This window comes from Mirounga angustirostris, unplaced genomic scaffold, assembly GCF_029215605.1.
Source record: "Mirounga angustirostris isolate CCGP_5_RB_7025 unplaced genomic scaffold, mMirAng1.0.hap1 SCAF_3, whole genome shotgun sequence".
NCBI lineage: Eukaryota > Metazoa > Chordata > Mammalia > Carnivora > Phocidae > Mirounga > Mirounga angustirostris.
In genome coordinates this window covers 75,063,126-75,085,109 of record NW_026991711.1, presented here as the reverse complement: position 1 = coordinate 75,085,109, position 21,984 = coordinate 75,063,126, and the positions used below count along the sequence as shown (strand labels likewise).

Here is a 21,984-nt window from a genome sequence, read left to right as displayed (position 1 = left end):
CGCAGGGCACATCCCCTTTGCTGGTATCTTTGTCCTAAGCACAATCAAAGCAACCCAGAAAACCGAGATCCGGAGCGCAGTCCGTGGGCCCGCAGGGGGAGCTGACCGCGGGAAGGTGGGGGGAGGCTCCGGCCCCACTGTTCCCGCGGCCCCTCCCCGCCCCTGCAGCCGGCAGCGGTGCCGCTGGCAGCCGGGCCTCACGCTGCAGCGGCCGCGGGAGGGGGCGGGGCGGAGTCGGCGGCGGCACAGGCTCCCTCCTCGGCGCCCGGGGGACCAGGGCGGGGGTGGGGCGGGGGAGGGGGCGGGGCGGAGCCGTGAGCAGCTGCGGCGGCAGGTCTCCAGGGGGAGCCAAGGTACATAGGCGGGCCCAGCAGCGCCCAGAGCATCCTTCCCAGCTGGTCCCCGCCCGCTAGCCCGCAGCCCGTGTTCACTGCCTCTAGCCTGGCGTGACTTCTTTGTGTTTTGTTTTCTGCCCGCGCCCCGTCTCTGCAGGACCTGTTCGTCCTTCTTCGGGCTACAAGAAGGCAGAGGATGAGATGTCCCGGGCCACGTCTGTTGGAGACCAGCTGGAGGCACCAGCCCGCACCATTTACCTCAACCAACCGCATCTCAACAAATTCCGTGACAACCAGATCAGGTAGGGGAAGGCGGCTGAGAGACGCAAGGACAGTTAATTCACAGCTGGGATGGGGTTCGTCTTCCTCTTGGCAGCTTTTCCACACACCTAGCCAGCCCCCACCCCTCTCTCCTCCGCCAGCCCCCGTCCCCCCCTCCCCCCCCACCCCCCGTCCCCCTAGAGCCTGGCAGTCTCTACCTGAGCTTCCAATGGAGTCATGTGAATACAGCCTTTACGTTTCTCTCCGTGGGATCTGTTCTGTGCTCAGGCTCTCTGTGAGGAAGTTTTTATTCTTTTGTCCCTGACAAAAATGAGGTCTCTTATCTTTTCATCCCTGGGCTCCCTTCCAAGAATTCCTCCTGGTCCTGTTTTAAGCCATATGATAGCTCTCTTTATCAATTTGCAGACCATAATGTGGGGAAGTGCTTTTTATAAAGGAATCCCACAGGTCACAAGGACTCGCATTTGGCCCTAAGTGGTCCCCAACATTGGTTATGAGGTCTTTATTTGCTGGGAAACTTTGCCCAGAGTTAGCTTTCATCCATCTTTCCGCTAACATTTAAGTGTCTACTTTTTTGCTGGCTACCGACAGATGCTTTAGCTGTACTAGGTCAAGGAATCCTTGTAACCTCTTGAAGGCATTACCTTCAGATCAGGAAACTGAGATAGAAAGATGTTAAATAATGTACCTGTGGTGATACAGCTACTAATCGACCGAGCTGCAATAGCACCCACCTTCTCTGACTACTGTAGCTCAAATTCTTTCCACTGTGCAAAGCTAGATCTTTAAGCATGGGTGTTAGTACTTTTTAAAATTTCATTAAACTTTCAGCCTCAGACAACTTTATGTGAGTGACTTCAGAGGATGTTCTGTGAGTGTCTCGGAACTCATGCTCAGGTGTAGACAAGTTAAATGATCAGGTTACACATAGATTATTGACAAGCTTGAATTCCAATCCAGTGTTTCTGTAAAGCTCTGGTTAAAACTTCGTTGCATGTTTAATTATTCCATTACAGCATTAGCGCTTACATAGGCTGCTTAGCCTGACATCTTTTGAAAAAGGTTTGGCTGTTGAGCATGATTATAGCTTGATAGAGTTTGTGGTAGAATAATGGTGCATTTTATATGGAGGTGATACCTTCACTTATTAAGGGAGTCTTAGATTATCCTGGCTTTATTTTGGGTTTTAAGAATGACCATTGGGGCATATTCTTCACCTAAAAGTGTAGCCTAGAAGAGTAGTTGAGGTCCCATTTAAGAATGAGTGGTCTTGGTTTAAAATACAGAGCATCAGCTACAATGAGTTATTACTTCACACACTCACATGGCTCTAATCAAAAAGATAACAGGCATTGGGTCTTGGCGAGGATGTGGAAAAATTGGAGCCCTCCATACACTGATGATGGGAATGAATAATGGTGCAGCTGCTTTGGAACACAATTTGGCAGTTCCTCAAAAGGTTAAATGTAAAATTACCATGGGACCCACCAGTCCTCCTAGGTGTATCCACCCAAGATCAAAGAAAACCTATGTGCACATAAACACATGTACACAAATGATCAGAGCAGCATTATTCACAATAGCCCCAAAGTGGAACAACTCAAATGTCTATCAACTGGTGAATGAATAAATAAAATATGGTTTATCCATAATGGTGGAATACCACTGGCCATAAAAAGGAACAAAATATAGATACATGCTACAATGGGGTGAGACTTAAACATTATGCTAAATGAAAGAAGTCAGACACAGAAGGCCTTATTCCACTTACAGGAAATGTCTAGAAGAGGCAAATCCATTGAGACATAGATTAGTGACTTCTAGGGCTAGGGAAGCGGGAAGAGGTTGAGAAATGGGAGTGACTGCTAATGTACGTGGGGTTTCATTCTGAGGTGGTGATTGCACAACTCTGTGAATATACTTAAAACCATTTGGAATCCTTTATTGCTGATACAGTTCCATTTCTTCATACCTTATATGTGTTTCTATTCAGTTGCTTTTAAAAAGATGGAAAGGTTACTTTAAAAAAAGATTATATCCTGTCTCTTCTTTGCTTGATTTTGGGGTTCAAGAAATTCATATATATAGTACTATACTATATATTTCACTATACTACATACTTTAGATAGTAAATGTGTTAGGCTAATACACACACATACACAATATAAGGATCTAAAATTGAAGAATTTTCTTTTTAAATCTTAGGATGTTTTTGAGTAGTATTTTTGCTTAATTCCTCTTAATTTCTTTGACTTCGGCATCCATTTACGCATGCTTAAAGTTGGGAAAATAAGGGTCTTTGTTTTGTTTAAATTTTCTATTATATGGAAGGTGAAGATGTTTAATAGCCTTGTTAATGTGGCTTCACTATTCGTTCTGCAATCAAGATGCAAAGCTGAATTTTGAGGCTGATTTTATTATCTGATTTTTCAAGTGGCTACCTGTTGTATGGTTTCACTTGTACTTTTCTGGAGTCAGGGGAAGAATAAGTATGGAAATATACAGCGAGGTTGGCTAGGAATAAAGTAGATAGATACCAAATATTCTATTTAAAGTCTTGTATAAGAATATAATTGCATTAGTTGAAATATATTAAATATTAAAATTCATACAATTTCTGAGTTCATGGCTTATCCTGTGAATATAAGTTTCAGAATACACTGAATAGGGTCGAAGAAATTAAAATGTGACCTTGCTATTTTATAAAATGGCTTTTGAGTATTTGTTCACCTCTACCCTATATTTAGGGGAATTACTAGTGGTAATGTGAATTCTTGTTCATTAAGGAACTGATTATAAAACTTCTTGGCATTAAAGCTTAAGGATTTTACAAAATGTTGAGCCACGTATTTTCATACTTTAATATTGCTCAAGTCTTATAAAAATATTCTTTTAATAAAACTTTTTTCTTGGCCATAACAATTTGCTAAAAGTTGATAAAACTATTCAAAGGAATATTTTCATAAAAGGGACTTGATGGAGTTGATAAATTATTTTTTTCTTAATTTTTCTTGAGAAAGGGTTAATTTTTGCTTTGTTTTGTTTTTGGAGGCAGGGTTATGGAGTATTTATCCCAGATTGTTTGCTTCTAAATCAGTTTTTGAAAAGAAGAGACCAGGTGGGACAGACCCAGGAGTCAAGGGTACTGATTTTGTGGCTGCTTATACACCTCAGGAGGCTGGTGTTCTCACTGGCCTTCCCTACTCCAGGCCCCCTCTGGCTTGGAGCCTCAGATCATGGTAGTTACACTGTGACTGTCTTTGTGGGTACCTGGCATTTTGACTTCAGAAAAGGGATCAAAGTTTGCCAAGGAGGGACATGGTTGTCAGGTAGTGTGGAAGGTTGGTGAGGGGTTGAATGGTACAATTCAGGACAGGCATTGAAAATCTAGGGTTAATATTTCAACTAATGTATCCAATAAAGAGGCTGGGCCTGCTGAGTACGAGTAAGGTCACTGCTGGAGTTGACTATGGCCTTGGCACCCTTAGGGGAATGCCCGACATGGTAACTCCAAATCCCAAGCAATTTCTTGAAATTCTGGGAGGGTCTGCCCCATGTCAGTAGATGTCTCTCTAAACCTTGTTCTTGTTCTCAACACTGAAAATAACACCAGTGATTAATTTGAAGCTGTGGTAGGTGTAAGTCAATTTTAGAACATTATTGAAGCCAGTGAATTTGGATTATTGTAATCATGAAGAAATAAGACATGGTCTTTTTCTCCTAAGCGCTGATTTTTCTAGGGCCTTAATTATGAAGACAGTCACCCTCTTCTTCACTCTCTAGAAATGAGAAGTAATTAATGGGATATTGTAATGTACATACATACATATGTAGTATTGTGTATATGTCCACCTAACTGGTGGGGATCTTTTTTCTGGTGTACAATCTCCTCTTAAATATTTTTAATAGCTTTATTGAGATATACTTTATATACCATCTAATTTGTCTATCTGAAGTACACAATTTAATGTTTTTTAGTATATTCAGAGTTGTACAGCCATCACCACGTCAATTTTAGAACATTCTCATTACTTCCAGAAGAAATCCCACACCCTTTAGCTGCCCTCTTCCTACCTCTTCCTCCAGCCCTGAGCAACCACTCATTTCCTTTCTATCTCTGTAGATTTCCCTGTTCTGGACATTTCATATGAATGATATCATTTCCTCTTCAGTGTCTTAACTTAAATATTAAATGCTTATGGAAAGCTTGCTATTTAGAGCAACCTGGTGGTGAATCCTTAATTTTTTTTTAAAGATTTTATTTATTTATTTGACAGAGAGACACAGCGAGAGAGGGAACACAAGCAGGGGGAGGGGAGAGGGAGAAGCAGGCTTCTCACCGAGCAGGGAGCCTGATGCGGGGCTTGATCCCAGGACCTGGGATCTTGACCTGAGCCCAAGGCAGACGCTTAACGACTGAGCCACCCAGGTGCCCCAAATCTTTAATTTTTTAAAAAAATGTTTAAAGTTAAAATTTTTTTTCCAGAAAATACCTTGAAATTTACTGATCAAAGGAATGAGCAAATGGATTCAATCAAGCTCAGGTGTATGCAATCTTTATGTGATTATCAGCATGCCATTTGGAATAGTGAGTTTCAAAGCTGTGAGGCAGTTTGAAATGAGGTCTTCAGAGCAAGTTGGGAATGTTTACAGATACTCTGTTTTGAATGAGTCATTTCAGGTGGGAGTTCTAACTAACAAAAATCTTCATTAAAGCAATAACTTGAGCTTTGTCAAATTAATGCATTTCTTCTTGGTTTGTCTTAAAGGAAAATTGCTTATTATTGTTTGTGCTAAGCTAAGTTTAAAATAGAATTTTGCCTTTCTAGAAAAAGGAATTGAGCACTGGGTGGTAGGTTTGACAGTATGGAAGTTTTACAGTATTGTGCCGGGATCCTAATGTCTGAGGGCGCATGTTTGTCTTAAGGAATGAAGGGCACAAAATCTTCAGATGCAGTTTGTGCATGAATAGCAGTGATAGATGACACATATTGTTCTAGATCTAATATTACTGAGTGCTGAAAGGATGCATGATTCTCTTCCAAAGCTTGAGGAATTTAGGTAGCATCTGGTCGTAGCACATAAGCTGCTTAAAACTTAACAGAAACAATACCAAGGTCCTGGTAAGAATCATAACTTCCCTTTAATTCATGTAAAGATGATTGTTTGAAAAACCAAAGTTTACGTATCTGAGACAGCTATTCCTGTCAAGTTTGGCAAAGGTAAATATATATAAAAATCCTCATCAAGAGTAATTTCTGGGGCGCCCGGGTGGCTCAGTCAGTTAAGCATCTGCCTTCAGCTCAGGTCATGATCTCAGGGTCCTGGGATCGAGCCCCCTGCTTCTCCCTCTCCAACCCCTCCCCCACTCATGCTCTCGTGCTCTCTTTTACTATTTCTCTCTCAAATAAATAAAATCTTTAAAAAAAATAAAGAGTAATTTCTGTTGAAAGCTTTCCTGTTACCTACCTCGAAACCACTTCAAGATGTTCTGTGTATGCTGCTTTTATTGATCTATTTATATATTTTTGCATATATTGAAGATGTACAACATGACTTGATGTGTGTATGCATAGTGAAATGATTAGTCAAGCTAATCTCATCGCCTCACTTAGTGACCATTCACTCATTCATTTCTTCACAATTTAGTTTAGAGGTAGATACACTTGGTTAATCTCCAAACCAGGCTCTGTATTTTCTGCACACGAATGTCACACATGTTGGGAGTCCTTAATTTGTACATACCAGCGGCAACTAATGCCATAGAAGATTTTTGTAATTAGAACATTATCAGGTTTATACCCTTGGGTGAGGCTTTTGAGGCATGGTGCAGATAAAAATATTCAAATTGAGGGACCTTTAGCACTGTATTTCAGGTAACCATTGAAAGCATGAGTTTTCCTGAAGTGTATTTTTAGAGACAGAAATGCGTGTCCGCCTTGGGCCAGTTTTGTATTTGATGTTTCTATGGAAACAGCAAATATTTAGGAGAACAGACTCACATGGTAATTTCTTTATCAAGTTGACCCTTGTATGGGTGGATATGGAGCATATCTTGAATTCGATCAAAGACACATCTGTGCCATTTTCATTGATGAAAATAGGTAAAGGCATTTGGCTTGAGAATTTTAGTTAGTAACTTATTTCCCTTCTCCCTTACTCCCAAATTTTATTAAGTCTTACTGTCTTCTGTGAGCTTGGGGACATTTCTCCTTCTTACTGATAAAAAGAATTGAGTATGAGGATTTGTGAAAAACAACTTAAAATTGAACCAGAATTAGAGGAAGCTAAGGACCTAGGACAACTAAATGTAGTATGAGTTCTGAATCAGATCTTGGAACAGAAAAAGTACATTAGTGGAAAAACTGAACTTTGAATAAATGATGTAGCTGAATTAGTATTGTGTCAGTGTTATTTTCATATTTGCTTTAGTAATTTTTTTGAGGTAGGTGACATCCAATGTTAATAGTTTTGATCCTTATGCTATGGTCATATTAACATCGTGGGGAAACTGGGTGAAGGGCATATGGCAACTCTTTGTACTATTTTTTGCAACTCCTCTGTAAGGACAAACTTACCTCAAAATATTTGAAAAACCAGAAGTGTCTGGGAGAATAGGAACTGTCTAGTACACTCCTGTCTTTGTGTTGGTGCTTTGGGAAATGTTTGGGTCCTTTATTGGAGACAGAGTGGTTTTGAAGGGATGATGGTCAGAGGAGACTGGACCCATCTCTTGACATGTTTATTGTGCTAATTAGATGGGAGAATACTTACTCCTTGGGTGTCAGGCAACATTGCCTCACTGAGAGTCTGCATAACATCTGACCTACTTGTACAGAAGTTGAAAAGTAGGTAGCAAAGTAAATGCAGAAAATTTTGTGGTCAGAATTTAGTCACGTGAAATTTTGTGTAGTTCTCTAGAAAGTAGCATCTAAGTGTGTATTCCACTCATGGCTGAATCACTCAGCAGACGGCAAAAGCTTACTCAGAAATGCTAATCAGCATCCCTTTCAAGAGGGACAATGCCTACAGAGAACAAAGGGAGAGGTCTGACTGTTGTTGGGGTCAGACATGCAGGGATGTTTTACAAAGAAATTTCCTGAAATCCATGAGGTTGGGTTTGATCATTTAAATGCTGATCTACCCTTTTCTCTTAAAGCCAGCTCTTCAAAACTTGAATCATAGGTTTTTAGCTACTCGTACTGTTTTATATTAGATACAGTTAGAAAAGGATTTTGGGTTGAATTTGGGATGTTGTTGGTTATTCTGAGAATTATTCTATATATCTTTGGGATTTGATACATAAACTGTCACTCCGAAGGAGCGTTGACTGGTTTCAGTTTCAGGACAGTCTGAGAGAAGACATCCACTTGAGAGTGGGCTTAGTGCCCTCATAGAAGTTCTAGATTTATGTCCGTGGTCTCCAGACTGTTTTGATCGCATGTCCCATTAGTAAAACACTTTACCATGAAACTTTAATATGTATATTAAGTAACTGTATATATATTACTATCATTAGTTATTATCTCAAGACTCAACATGTATTTACCAAGGTTCTCAGTTAACAATTGAAGGTCAACCCATGTTAATAGTTTTGATTGTTTTGAATACTTTTGGGTGACTTCATTTGATTTGATGAAATTATCCTAATGTTTAATCTAGTAAAATGGATTTGAAGAGCTTTTGTTAGGAAAAGAAGAGTCAGTTCAGCTTTTTTGCTTGTCATTTGCTTATTTTCAATCTGTGGTTGGTTTCGTTGCATGATTCTCAAGCCACTTGTTCTTGGGAGGGTTAGTTGAGCTGAAATGAGCTAAATTACTCCATAAATGCACCTAACTGGACACAGAAATGGAAATATATAGTAATAACCCGAGCGAACAGACGGGAGAGGGTACCGCTGTCCTTCCCTCGTTAGTCCTCTCAGGCCACCACGAATATACATAGCATAGGCGGCTTAGACAATAATAGGCACGATTTTTCCTGTAGTTCTAGAGGCTGGAAGCCCAGGACCATTCGTGACAGCATGGTCAGCCTCTGGTGCATGCCCTCTCCCTCGCTTACAACAGCCACTGCCTTGCTGTGTGCACACATGGAGAAGTGAGTGACCTAGCTCTCTGGTGTCCTTCTGATAAGGGCACGAAGCCCGTTGTGGGGCCCCATGCTCATGACCTCATCTCCACTTCAGAATCTCACAGAAACCCCGTCTCCAAGTGCCATACTGGGGGGCAGGGCTTCCACATCAATTTTCAGGGGACACAGTTTAGTTCATTGCACCCCCAACTCCTTCTCTCCTCCTTAGGGAGCTTTCCCTCAAACCGTATTATGTAGGACCATGTGGGTGCACCAGTGCCAATCCATTCAATAAAGGTTGTTAAATCTCTCTTGTTTGAGGTGCATATACATATAAGCTGATGGCCTCTTCCTACCTTCTACTTGGGAGCCACCAGCTTTAGGTTTTCTCCAAAGAAGAGCGTCTATCCGGTCTGACCCATTCCAGTTTTGACTTCAGACCTCAGCAGCACTGAGACTGATCACAGCAATGAGACTTAGCACCGTCTCTAATATATATACTAGATATATATTTGATATATACTAGATATATACTAGATTTGATATATACTAGATATATATACTAGATTTGATATATACTAGAAATGCACTTCAGTCCCCTTTTATCAAGACTGCTGAATTGGGGGTCGTGCTTGGCTGCGCTGCAGGGTGAGGCAGCCAGAAAGGGGGAAAGCTTGCAGGTGGGTGATCAGTGAACTGGGTTGGAAGAGGAGTTAGAGGTCAGCCTGAAAGACAAGGTGTGGTTCATGTGGTTCATGGGGGGAGGGCATCCTTGGCATGGGGAGTGGCACAAGTGAAGGTGCAAAGGAGTAGAAAAGCCTAGTGTGTGTCTTTCCAACAAGGATGTGGAAGCAAGCAGGGATGATGGATGGTATGCTGTGAGAAGCTAGGCTACTGGAGCTAGGTTACTGGAGAAGCTATGCTGTGAGATGGCTAGGCTACTATAGCCTGGAGAAGCTTTGTAAAGCGCAAGTAACAGTATTTGTGTTTGAGAACCTTCCAGCACACTCTGCTATTTAGAGCAGAGTTTAGTTATTGTAATTGTCCGAGGTGAGTTGTGGGGGCTGTAGCATTGTAGAAGCACAAGTCACTAGGGGTGGTTAGATGGGAAGTCGTGAGTGGGTGGAGGAATAGAAAACATGGGGACAGAGAAGGGGGTGACACTGTTTCTCATATTCCTGAGGATTTTTTTCTAGCTCTATTGAACAGTGAGTTAGGACAAGGTCATTGACCTCAAAATAACACAAACTTTCCTTTACCTCAGTATTACCCCACCTTAGGGGATCAGAGGTGTATAATGTGGTGACCTCTGTTGGCTGAGTCATGAAGGCGTGGAGCTTTTTGTCTCCCTCTTCCAGCAAGGTGGGAGCAACACCAGCTCTACCAGAGTCACCCCAGCTTCTGACAGATCTTTTTCTTTTTTTTTTTTTAAAGATTTTATTTATTTGAGAGAGAATGAGAGAGAGAGCACATGAGAGCGGGGAGGGTCAGAGGGAGAAGCAGACTCCCTGCTGAGCAGGGAGCCCGATGTGGGACTTGATCCCGGGACTCCAGGATCATGACCTGAGCCGAAGGCAGTCGCTTAACCAACTGAGCCACCCAGGCGCCCCCAGCTTCTGACAGCTCTTTTTCTACCTTGAGATAATGTTTGATTCCAAGATGTTTGACTCAGTAAGAAGACACTATAGTACTGTACCTCATAGGCTGGTAGGAATTTGATGAGATTATGTATATAGCCCAAGGTGTGGTATTAGTTATACTGTGTCCAAAGGGTAGCTGAAAATCTGTTCTAGTAATCACTAATGTTATTTTATGCAACTCATGTTGCTCACTACCCAATTATTTGGGAGCTAGAACATTTTGTTGATATGCTATAACTGGGGGTGGGAGGAGGGGGAGGAAAGTTCCTTGAGTACTACCCTGTGCAAGGGACTGAGAGTACCCGAGGAATGAATATGCAGATTAAAGAATAACAAAGTAGATTTTGGGTGTTGGGGGCTTTTGTATATTTTTTCTAGTCTGCAACTTCTACAGGCAAGCTTGCTGTACTGAGAGCATAACTGAGACGTGTTCGAGTGTGTGTGTCTATATCACACAGTTACATCAGGAAATGGGCAGCTGCTTTTGGCTGTATGGGGAGAACAGTCAGGTGTAAGTTCACACCAAACTCACTGAGACCTCTCCCAGCAACCAAACACCAGTGAAGATTCTTGACCACAGAATGGTGAAAACCTTATCCTTGGTCCAAATGGAGAACTAGAATGTTATCGAGTTGTGAATGTTGAGTCTGTATCTTTCTCGCCCTCCCTCTTTCTTACCCCCTTCCTTCCTTTCCTTTCTTGTTCTGGACGGTCAGCTTTTCAGCCATTTGGACTGTTTTTTTCTCCCTAAGAAATACTGTGCATCGTATTTAATTTGAATACTTCATTGTAGATTCAGTTATATAAAGGAGTATTCTTATCCAATCAAAAATATTACTCCTTTGTTTGTATTCCAGGAGAGGGTGGAGGTCTTGAAAGTATTACTGTCTAGTATATGAAATGTATTACCAAAGCCCTGACAGTTTAAAAATAGAGCTCTTTATTTTGAGACAGTAAGGTTATTTGCTGAGTCGTATCGTAATTACTTCCCTAGTATTCCATCTTTGTTAAAACTGCCTCATATTAATTTTTAATGTTACTTTTACAAATTAGAGTTCCTTAATCTAATTCTAGTGTTGATGTATCAGTGAATTTAATTATTTCATATAATGACTATGCCAAGGGCAGACAGAAACATTCACTTCTCTCAGTATTACTGTTTTGCCTGTTACCAGTTGTCGGTTGCATGGCCACTTGTATTTTTATAAAGTTTTGTTCACTACATAAGCTTAGACATTACAAGAGAAATACAGAAGGGAGTGAGTGTGTGTGTACCATACGACCGGTATTCTCTACATGGAGGCCTTGGCATGGGTTAGCCATATTTGTAAGCCAAACATTGTAGAGATTATAAAGTCGTGGAGCTCCAAAGCAAAAAATAACCTAATGGGAGATTCTTACTGATGCCTTGACCAGTTTTCTTCCACCACTTTGTGTAAATGTATTCACACATATGCATACCCTGAAATTCTTACTTCTTATAATTCATTTGTCCTACACATGAACACGTGTCTATGTTGGGAACTCATTAATTCACCTGGTAAACCAGTCTAGGCCATGCTTACTTAATGGGGAAGTTTTTCCTTTACACTGAGACTTCTTGTGATTCCCACATAGAAAAAGCAGCAACTGGCCCATAAGCAGCCGTAAATAGATTTAGTCACTATAACAAAATATTCTGATATCACATTTGAATTAGTAGTGATGAACTGTCATGCATTTAATAGTTCCCTTAATGTTTAGTGTAATAGTCATAGACTCATCTGTAGAGATAAGGTTTTTAGTATCGTATGAATTTTGAGAAGATGCTGAGACAGGTGGAGGTGATCGGTCAGCAACCGACAATATTTTCATGCGTTTCTCTTCCAATATCTTGGGACCATGTATTTCTAGTTTTGTGGTCCATTTGCTAGTATTTTCTTTGGATGACACATGGGCACACCACAATGTTTCAAAAAATACTTTATCATATGTCATACACTTAATTAGATAAGCTGTTTTTAATACAGTGTTGGCATTTGCTCGAGAATAAAGTGTCTTATAGAAATCAACCCATTATATTTAAGGATTTTAGAATAGTAGACTACTTTATAAGAAACTTAGCAGATTTTGATTTTAAATCCTAATACTTATGTAGATAGTTGGAAAATATTGATTTAACATTCTTCGCAAATGTTTTCTCATGTAGCAGTTGAAGATAAATTGGTTTTTGAACTATTGTACTAAGGGACCTCATGAATTTTGATATTTTGAGATATTATCATATTTCAAATAGAAAAAATATAATAACTGGGGCACCTGGCTGGCTCAGTTAGTAGAGCATGTGACTCTTAATCTCCAGTTTGTAAATTCAAGCCCCGTGTTGGGTGTAGAGATTACATAAAAATAAAATCTTTAAAAAAATAGTATCTAGGCTTTTTAAAGAAGCTCTTATGCTCTTTATTTTCTGAAAAATACATTGAGTATTTAAAAAACTAGAACAGCATACAGATGGGTCCACATACATCCATGGAATAATGTTTATAAGAGAAGAGCTGATGTTGAGTTCTGTAGGAGTGCTGTAGCTATGTAGTAACTTCTATTCTGTTTGTGAGACTAAAGATAGTCTCTGACTAAAAAGTGAATTGTCTAAAAATCTTTTTGCCAAGGTTTATGTACCTAAAAGCCATCCAGTGCATTTTTGTGGAATCCTCGCAAAATACTCTCCATGCTGATAATTTACTTTTGTCCTCAATTTGTCATTCTTGTCATGTTTGCATGCCACAGGCTGTGCTGAGCTTCTCCTTTCCTGTTGCATGTGTATGAAGGTTACTTGGTTGGTGAGACCCCAATCTATGGCTCACTTTTTCTAAACCTTACATTGCGTAAGAAAAATCTAGGTTTATTTGGTCTTGGCAAGGCTGATTTCTGTTTGAAACTAACACTCTAAGGGATTTTGATTGAAGGTGGTCCTCCTTTATGGTTATCCCCATCCTACAGTGCATATTTCATAGGATTATTGTGAAGATTAGTTAAGTGAGTTAGTATGTATAAAGCACTTTAAACAGTGCCTGGCTGGGTGCTTTATGGATTTTGATGTTACTCTCGCTTGCATTTTAGATTATATGTTTGGCAGTAACTCTCCCACCAAACTTGTTACATATCACTTGAGTTAAAAACAACCAGGTTTTGAACTGCATTCAGAGGGTTTAAAAAATAATGTGCAAATTGAGAAGGATGAGTGTATTTAAGGAACAAACACAAACATTCTCTTTTTGCAGCAAACTGATTAACTTTAGTATTTGCCTGAGGTTATCATGGATAATTTTAAATTATTAAGTATTTACTGGAAAAACGGTAATGGAAAAACTAGCAATGTAAACTATGTTTTTGTTTGTTTGTTTGTTTGTTTTTGAATTGCCAGAGAGGGAATGTAATTAGGTCATGTAAAAGGGCAAAGGAAAATTGGTCTAGAAGTCTTGGCTCCACCAGTGACTGGCTGAATGACTTTTCACCCATAATTTCCCCAAGCCTGTGTTTCCTCACTTGTCGGGTGGAAAGTATACTTTCCTTGACTGCTTGTCATGTAGCCAAGTGAGGTTATAAATGTGAAAATGTCTAGAATGTAATGCACCATGGATATTGTATATCCCATCTTCTGTAACCTGTCAGATAGGCTTATTGCTCTTTTTTTCATGGTGGTGAATAACCCATAACATAAAATTTACCATCTTAACCATTTTTGAGTGTAGAGCTCAGTAGTGTTAAATACACTCACATTGTTGTGTTACCAATCTCCAGAACCCACTTCATCTTCCCACAGTGAGACTTAATGTCCATGAAACAAGTCCCCGTTCCTCTACTTCCCTGGCTCCTGGCAACCACCATTCTCCTTTTGGTCTCTATGAGCCTGATACCCTGGGTACCTCATGCAATAGTCCTATTGCTCTCTGAGACTGCAATTCTCCTCTGCTATGGGGTGTTCTGGTTCTCTATCAAGTGGTCAGTTTCTATCCTTTAATTCTTGTTTGATTTATCTCCTGGCTTATTGTGTACCACAGTGAACACCATTAAAAAAAATAGATCTAAAGGTTTAAAGGAAATTCACATGATTTTTTTTCTTCCCCACTTCTGCAGTGTGGTTGACTTTATCATGCCCACACCCTTCCCTGATGATCCTGGGAAAGGTGGGAGATTCTGGGACCAGGATGGAGAACCAGAGGGCTGAGGAGGGAACGTGGGGGGATTGACATGGGGTTTTAAGCCGAATTTGGTTTGTCAAGTAGGTGGTTTCTATGGCACTGCTTCAGGCTCTGCCTTCTTCACTTCAACCATGACCTCTGGCCTCCACACCCATTTCCCTCCCATCTAGATTATTGGAGGTTACTGGTCCACAAGCAGTCAAGGTGCTATGCTAGTCCCTGTTCAGTGGCCGTTGCTACTTCTGTTTTGTCTTGGTAAAACACATGAGGCTGTTCTCCTTCTCTCCCAGGTTGACTGTCCCAGCTCCCCACATCCCTGCTCATCCTGCATTCTGGCGGAAGGGAGTACTCCCGGGCCTTGACTCAGTACTTTCCCTAGAGTGCTCTCTTTTTCTACAGAAGCTTTTCCTTCTAGTCAGTTCTGTCTCTTAAGGCTCAGGTCTCCTACCTCTTAAGCATGTTCTCCTTTGTCCTACATCCCCACCCTTTACAGGTTGAGTTGCCCCTGCCTACGCCACAGCCTTGCACAGACCCTTCTGTTGTGGAACTTAGCGTGGTGCATCGTATCTATTTTTGCGTCTCTGACTCTACAGCTCTGCTGTATCATCCTTGATGGCAAAGTCTGTCTGTTTTATGCTGTGTTCTCCCAGCACTGAGCACATTTCTGGCCAATAGGAAGTCAAAAATCTTGGCTGAATGACTTTGCTCAACAGGTGAAGGTCAGAATTGCACAGAAAATAGAACTTGCCCTAATGTGTTCTAAGATTTGCCTTCACACTTAATTGCTTATTGAACAAAGCAGAACCCCCAAAGCAGTTACTTAAGCCTCAAAAATTGATGTAATGTGTGGTTTTGATGTGCTTTTATATATGAAGTACTCTTGCAAGGGGGCTGCTGAGTTAAATGCTTTTAATGTCAATTCTTCAGATTTAACAGATTGATGTCTGCCCTCAAATGCAGGTGCCTTTGGGACTTAATGTGATTGCTGGCATGCTTAGTCATTTATATCAGTTGAAGTTTAAAATTTGTTCATTCATCAAATTTATTTTTAGTATCTAGTACACACCAGTCATTGTGCTCGGTATTGGGGATGCGATGGTGGGAAAACAAGGCCACTGCATTTATGATTCCAATTCTCTTGTTACTATTTTTTTCTCCTCTTTCCCCATAGTTCTCTTTAGCTTTTTGGGTAGGTTTGAGAAAGAGGACTTAGGGAACACAGGTATAGCCCCTCTGCTTTTGGGCCCAGGTCCTCAGCCTCTTAAAAGAGGAGCTACCAGGTGCCTGGGTGGCTCAGTCAGTTGGGTGTCTGCCTTTGGCCCGGGTTGGTCATGATCCCAGGGCCCTGGGATAGAGTCCTGCGAAGGGCTCCCTGCTTAGCGGGGAGCTTGCTTCTCCCTCTTCCTCTGCCGCTCCCCCCTCCTCGTGCTCTCTCTTGCATTGCGTGCATGCTCTCTCTCTCTCTCAAATGAATACATAAATTCTAAAAAAAAAAAAAAAAAAAAAAAAGAGCGAGAGAGAGAAAGAAAAAATAAAGGGGAGCTCCAGGAGAGAGAGTCAGAGCAGTGTTCAGGCGTGTTCTCCCCAGCCGTAAGTGGGGCATGTCATCCCGCAAGGGGTTGCCCCAATTATACTTTCATTTCCATTACACTTCCTCTTAGGCTCACTTTGGGGTGCAAATAGCCCCCAGGCTAGAGAGCCAGGGCTCCCACATCTGCACCTGCACCCCCTAAGGAGAGGTCAGAAGTGAGGTGTGGGGCAGGCAGAGCTACTGCTACCAGCTGGTGCTCTCGCCTCCCAAATGAGGAAATTAACAAGAAAAGGTTATGTGACTTGCCCAAGTTCCCACAGGCTGCCCAGGACCCAGGAGTGACCTGCCTGAGGCGCAAGCCATGAAACCGCCTGAAAGTCAGCCTGCTTTTTATTATCTGTAGGCACCAGCAACTGCAAGCAATGTTGGCAGTAAAGATCCTTTCCCTCAAAAAGTCTTCAGTTGAACTAAGTTCTAAACAATTGCCGTGGTTATTATTTAATCTGAAAGATTTTGTAAGTCTGTATATAATATACACGTATATATGCCTCAAATGAGCATATTTTTATTTTAAGTAAGTACTGTACTCTAGATAGAAGATATTTAGCATGTTCAGGTAACCCTCTGGCCCCCAGTGTACATAGACTAGATTAATAATAATCTTAAAATTGGGGCGCCTGGGTGGCTCAGTCACTTGCTTAAACATCTGCCTTCTGCTCAGGTCATGATCCCAGTGTCCTGGGATCGAGCCCCACATCGGGCTCCCTGCCCAGTGGGAAGCCTGCTTCTCCCTCTTCCCCTCCCTGCCCCCTTCTTCGTGCTCTCTCTCTCAAATAAAATCTTTAAAAAATAATAATCTTAAAATTGAATTTTTTCATAATTATTTATGGTTTTGTTTTATTTTTTTAGAGGGGGGCAAAGGGGCAGAGGGAGAGAGAGAGAAAATCTTAAGCAGGGTCCATGCTCAGCATGGAACCTGAGGTGGGGCTCAATCTCATGACCCTGAGATCATGACCTGAGCCGAAATCAAGAGTCGGACGCTTAACCCACTGAGCCACCCAGGCACCCCTCTTCATGGTTTTAAAACTGAAGACTCAATGAGGGCAATAAAATGTAACATTAGTGGTATTATTTAGTAGTTGTTTAAGTTACACCTTTTGTAGACATTTTGGTTTTGTTAAATTTCACTTACTAGTTTCTTGACAGTTACTGACATAAATATCCTAGCAGCCTATGACCAAAGGATTAAAGTTCAAACTGTTATGGTATAAAAATGTTTGAATAAATAGTTGTGCTTTTTTGATACTACAATAAAAATTTATTGACATGATTACATAAAATTGAATAAAGACAATGTTTTGCTGTCAGGTCTCTTTTTCCTGGTCAGTTTTGTTTTTATTTCATGATTGTTATCGAAAGTAATTTTATAAATTAAGGAGGGGACTGTCTTAAAACAAAACCAAACCAAACCACTCGCCTCTGGGTGTCAGACACACTGGGTAAGCGGGTCACCACCTGCAGCTGGCATCATGGTGAGCCAACCTTGACCTGGCTCTGGACTCTCACAGTGTCCCTGACCATGGAGCTGCAGTTCCTCCTGCCCCTTTGTCAATGTATGTAGATGTAGCACCCTATCTTCCAGGCCTTGGTTTCTTCCAGGACTTTTCAAGGTCTCTTCCAGTTGTGAAATCCTGTGGTTGAATGGAACCTAAGCTGGGGACCTGGCCTAGGCAGAACAGTGTTTGGGTTGACCTGTTAGCCAGTTATTGCTGTGACCTCCCACTCCTGCTTTTCCCAGGGCCCAGTGCAGTGGGATTCAGTTTCTCTTGCCCATTGGCAAAAGTTCAAGTTAGTCCCTGGACATGGTCATCTATTCCCTGCTGCTTTAGTCTATGAGACTAGGAGTGGGGGAGTTATTCTAGGTTTCCCTCTGCACTCAGAAGGAAGATGTATTCTCTATAGGATCCAAAGTTCATTTGTTGAGGCTTCTTAATTACATTTTTCAAGTCTATACTCTTAGTCTATCCAATTAGTCTGGTAATAGCATTAGTCTCTCGTTACAAAGTTTTTGGTCAATTTGCTTATCATTTTTGTTTTACATCTTTTCCCTCCTGCATCATTTAATACATAGGATTTGTTCCACTGGTGGTAACATAGCTGTAATTAGTATTTTGGCCTTTGTTTGTTATTTTGGTCTTAAACTTGATTTTATGTTAATATTATAGCCTTTGCTTGCTTTTTATTCATGTTTGTGTTGTATGGTTTTACTCACAAATTTTTCTGTGTTGAAGAACAGAATCCTCTCAGATTCTTTTTCCATTCAGGAGGGGCACTTGACCTATTTTTATAACTTCTTGATAATTTTTGTTATTTTTGTTTGCTTACCTTTTCCTTGACTCTTGGGCTTGGTTGATGAAATTCAACGTGGGATTACTAAACAAACGGAAGAAACTGGGGGCAGAACCATCCATTTTGGCCACACTGACCTTGTAGTCTGTGGGATAGGCAGGCAGGTGTGTCCAGAGAGGGCTGTGGTTAGGGCTGGAGGTGGATTTGGTGACCATGGGCACAGTGGTGGTATTTTGAACTGTGGAAGTGGAAAAGATGGTTTGGGATGTTGAATAAGGCCAAGGGCAGAACCTTAGGGAAGATCCCTGTTCAAGGATCTAGCAGTGAAAGAAAAGGAGTTATCCAGGGTACAGGTGGTCACTAGAAAAAGAGGGCTGCAGAAGCCCAGGATGGCCCCTCAAGGAGGGAAGTAATGGTGTCTGATGTGGGCAAGAATCCCTCCACTGTGACAGTCAGTTCATTGAGCAATTTCTGTTAATGAGAGTGTCAGAGGCCAGGTAGTGGTAGGTTAAAGGCTAAATGGGAGGTGGGGAGCATGGCAGGGTAGAATTGTCTTCTTGAATGAAGTTGGCAGGGAAGGGAGATGAGGAAAGGCTGAAAGAAGGGGAAAAGGGAGGGATTTTAAGAACTGTCTTGCGGAAAGTGGTGGAAAAGGGAGGTGGGATAGGCTATGGATACTGGGCCTGGGATATCAGATCCTGAGCTCAGGTGCAGAGGTGGACTTGTTCCCTTTCAAAGATAGGATGGGAGGTGCCTGGGTGGCTCAGTCAGTTGAGTGTCTGACTCTTGATTTTGGCTCAGGTCATGATCTCATGGGTTATGAGATCGAGCCCCACATCAGGCTCTGCCTTTGGTGTGGAGTCTGCTTGAGATTCTTTCCCTCTGTCCCCTCCCCACTCATGTTCTCTCTCTCTCTCTCAAATAAACAAAATCTTTAAAAATAAAACAAAACAAAGATAGGATGGAAGGGGCTAAGGCAGGTTGTGAGCTTTGGGGAGCAAGGTGAGTCAAATCCAATTGTCAGCTTCTGTGGACCCCAGACATGGGCACAGCCTTAAAGTGAGGGGGTTGGGGTAAGGTAGAGAGTTTGAGGAAATGGAAGGGTTGGATCAGCCGGTAGTGCTTGGGAGAGGGAGATATCCAGGCTCCATGGTACAGAGAATGTAGGTGATGTTGGAAAACACACATAGGTTACTTTATGTGAAGGGACCCACTTAATTTTGCTTTGTTGAATAATATACTTTAGTTTTTTAATCTTTTGTTGGCGGGAAATACACATGGAATCAGTTTGAGTCTGTTGCTTTTTTGTGTATTGTAAGTATAATTTCCAAGTGGGGGCTTTGTGTGTATTGGGGTGTGTGTGAAAGCTTTGACCTTTCTGCCACTGCAGAGGAATCTTGCTGCCAATATTGAATCATTTATAAACATTTTACTAGGTTTCCTAGGAGCAAAACCATGCTACAAAGGGTATAAAAGCTTATTTGGCAGAGATGAATGCAGGAAGGATTTATGATAAGAGGGGGAGAATGTAAGGAACACAGCTGATATTTGTTTTGTTTTGTTTTTATATTTTTCTGTTTTGTTTTTAAGGGCAATGCTTGGTATCTGCTGGTTTTTAGAATAGCTGTTCTGGGACTCACTGGACCTTCATCTATGTTTAAAAAACTGAAAACAAGGCTAAAAATTGATCTGAAGTTTCTGATACTTTTATAATTGTTCTTAAGCACAATTAACTTTATCTTCCTATTTATTTTCTCGGACATCTTCTGTTTGAATCCTTCTAGCAGTAAGTAAGGTTGACACTGATGATTTTAGCAGTGATGTCAGCAAACACATGGACTTATGGGTTTAGCATATAAGTGCCACCATGTTCTTCCAGTCCCCTAGCAGTCTTCACTAACTAGCATCCCTGGGGTCAGTCTTCTTTCTTTTCAGAGCTTCACCTCTCCTATCTGTTTACTGTTCCTGTTCACAAAGTGAGTTAGGTGTTTCCTCAGATTTCTCTTGAGCTGTTTCCCATACCTAACACCGATGGGCTTATATGTTAATGGAATATTATTGTCTGTATTCTCCATGCTGTACATGGCATCTCTATGACTTAATTACTTTATAACTGGAAGTTTGTACCTCTTGATCCTTTTCAACTATTTTGCCAATCCCCCTCACACCCATCTCTGGCAACCACCAATTCGTTCTCTGTATCTGAGTCTGATTTTGTTTTTTTGTTGTTGTTGTTTTGTTTTTTTAGATTCCGTATAGAGGTGAAACCATATGGTATTTGTCTTTCTCTGACTTATTTCACGTAGCATAATACCCTCTAGGTTCATCCATGTTGTTGCAAATGGCAGGACTTCCCTTTTTATGGCTGGGTGATACTCCAGTGTGTGTGTGTGTGTGTGTGTGTGCGCGCACACGTGCGTGTGTGTGCATGCATACCACATCTTTATCCATTCATTTATGGATGGATACTTGAGCTTCTCCTTATCTTAGCTATTATAAATAATGCTGCAGTAAAAGAGTGTCAGCTTTTTCTTACTAGACTATTTTGTTTTATTGTAAAAGGCTAATTCTACAATTAAAAACTTAATGCAGTTGCATGGTGTCCTCCAAATGAATAGTTGTTGAAGAGGCGACCGTGTGGGGAAAAAAGATTGAAAACATCTTCGAAAATGGAACCAGTTGAGTAATTTGTGCAGTCCAGTTGGCCTCTGTTTCTCTGGACCTGCCAATTCTTTGCCATCTCCCCCTTGATTGTTTGATGAATGGATAGTTTTTCTATTGATTCTGACTTATTTCAAAGCCCTGCATGAAAGAAAATATTTTGTTCTCACATTAGTTAGCCCCTGACAGAAACAGTTTTTCGTTAAAGAAATTTGAAAAAAAAAAAAAATAAAAGCAACTTAATCTAAATGGACCTCAACTTCCTCACTAGAGAAAATGAAATTGATCTTACCTGTGAAGGGATTTTTATTTTTATTTTTATTTTTATTATTTTTTTATTTTTTTATTTTATTTTTTTAAAGATTTTTATTTATTTATTTGACAGAGAGAGAGATAGCGAGAGCAGGAACACAAGCAGGGGGAGTGGGAGAGGGAGAAGCAGGCTTCCTGCCGAGCAGGGAGCCCGATGCGGGGCCCGATGCGGGGCTCGATCCCAGGACCCTGGGATCATGACCTGAGCCGAAGGCAGATGCTTAACGACTGAGCCACCCAGGCGCCCCTGTGAAGGGATTTTTAAAGACTAAATACATGATGCACAGTCCTCCTCCCCCTGCTCCCCCCCACTCCGGCCAAACATGCACAGGGAATAGCACCTGGGACACTTGGGGTTTTCAGTCAACACTGTCTTTGTTGTTATTGGTAAAATGGGAGGGGATGGGAGCTTGGTGATTGTCATGTGATAGGACCACTAGCAGCCCTTTGAACAAAATTCCATTTTTGAGAAATATTTCTGTCAACCTTAAAAACATTTTTAAATTTAATTTTATTTATTTTAATAACAATAGTTATTTTATTAGCAAAATGAGTTTATTTAGGAATAGCAGAGGAATTGTAATTCAGGATAAGCAAGCTATGGATAAAAACATAGGCAAGTC

General features: G+C 41.1%; 1 protein-coding gene across 1 annotated transcript in view; it reads left to right on the top strand.

Annotated features, from left to right (window-relative positions):
- Positions 1-21,984, top strand: part of ATP8A2 (ATPase phospholipid transporting 8A2) — a 603,997-nt gene that overhangs the window by 82,408 nt on the left and 499,605 nt on the right. The window contains exon 2 of the mRNA XM_045869211.2: positions 493-637. Within this exon, the coding sequence (XP_045725167.1) occupies positions 493-637 (145 nt within the window). The remainder of the gene's footprint in view (positions 1-492; positions 638-21,984) is intronic.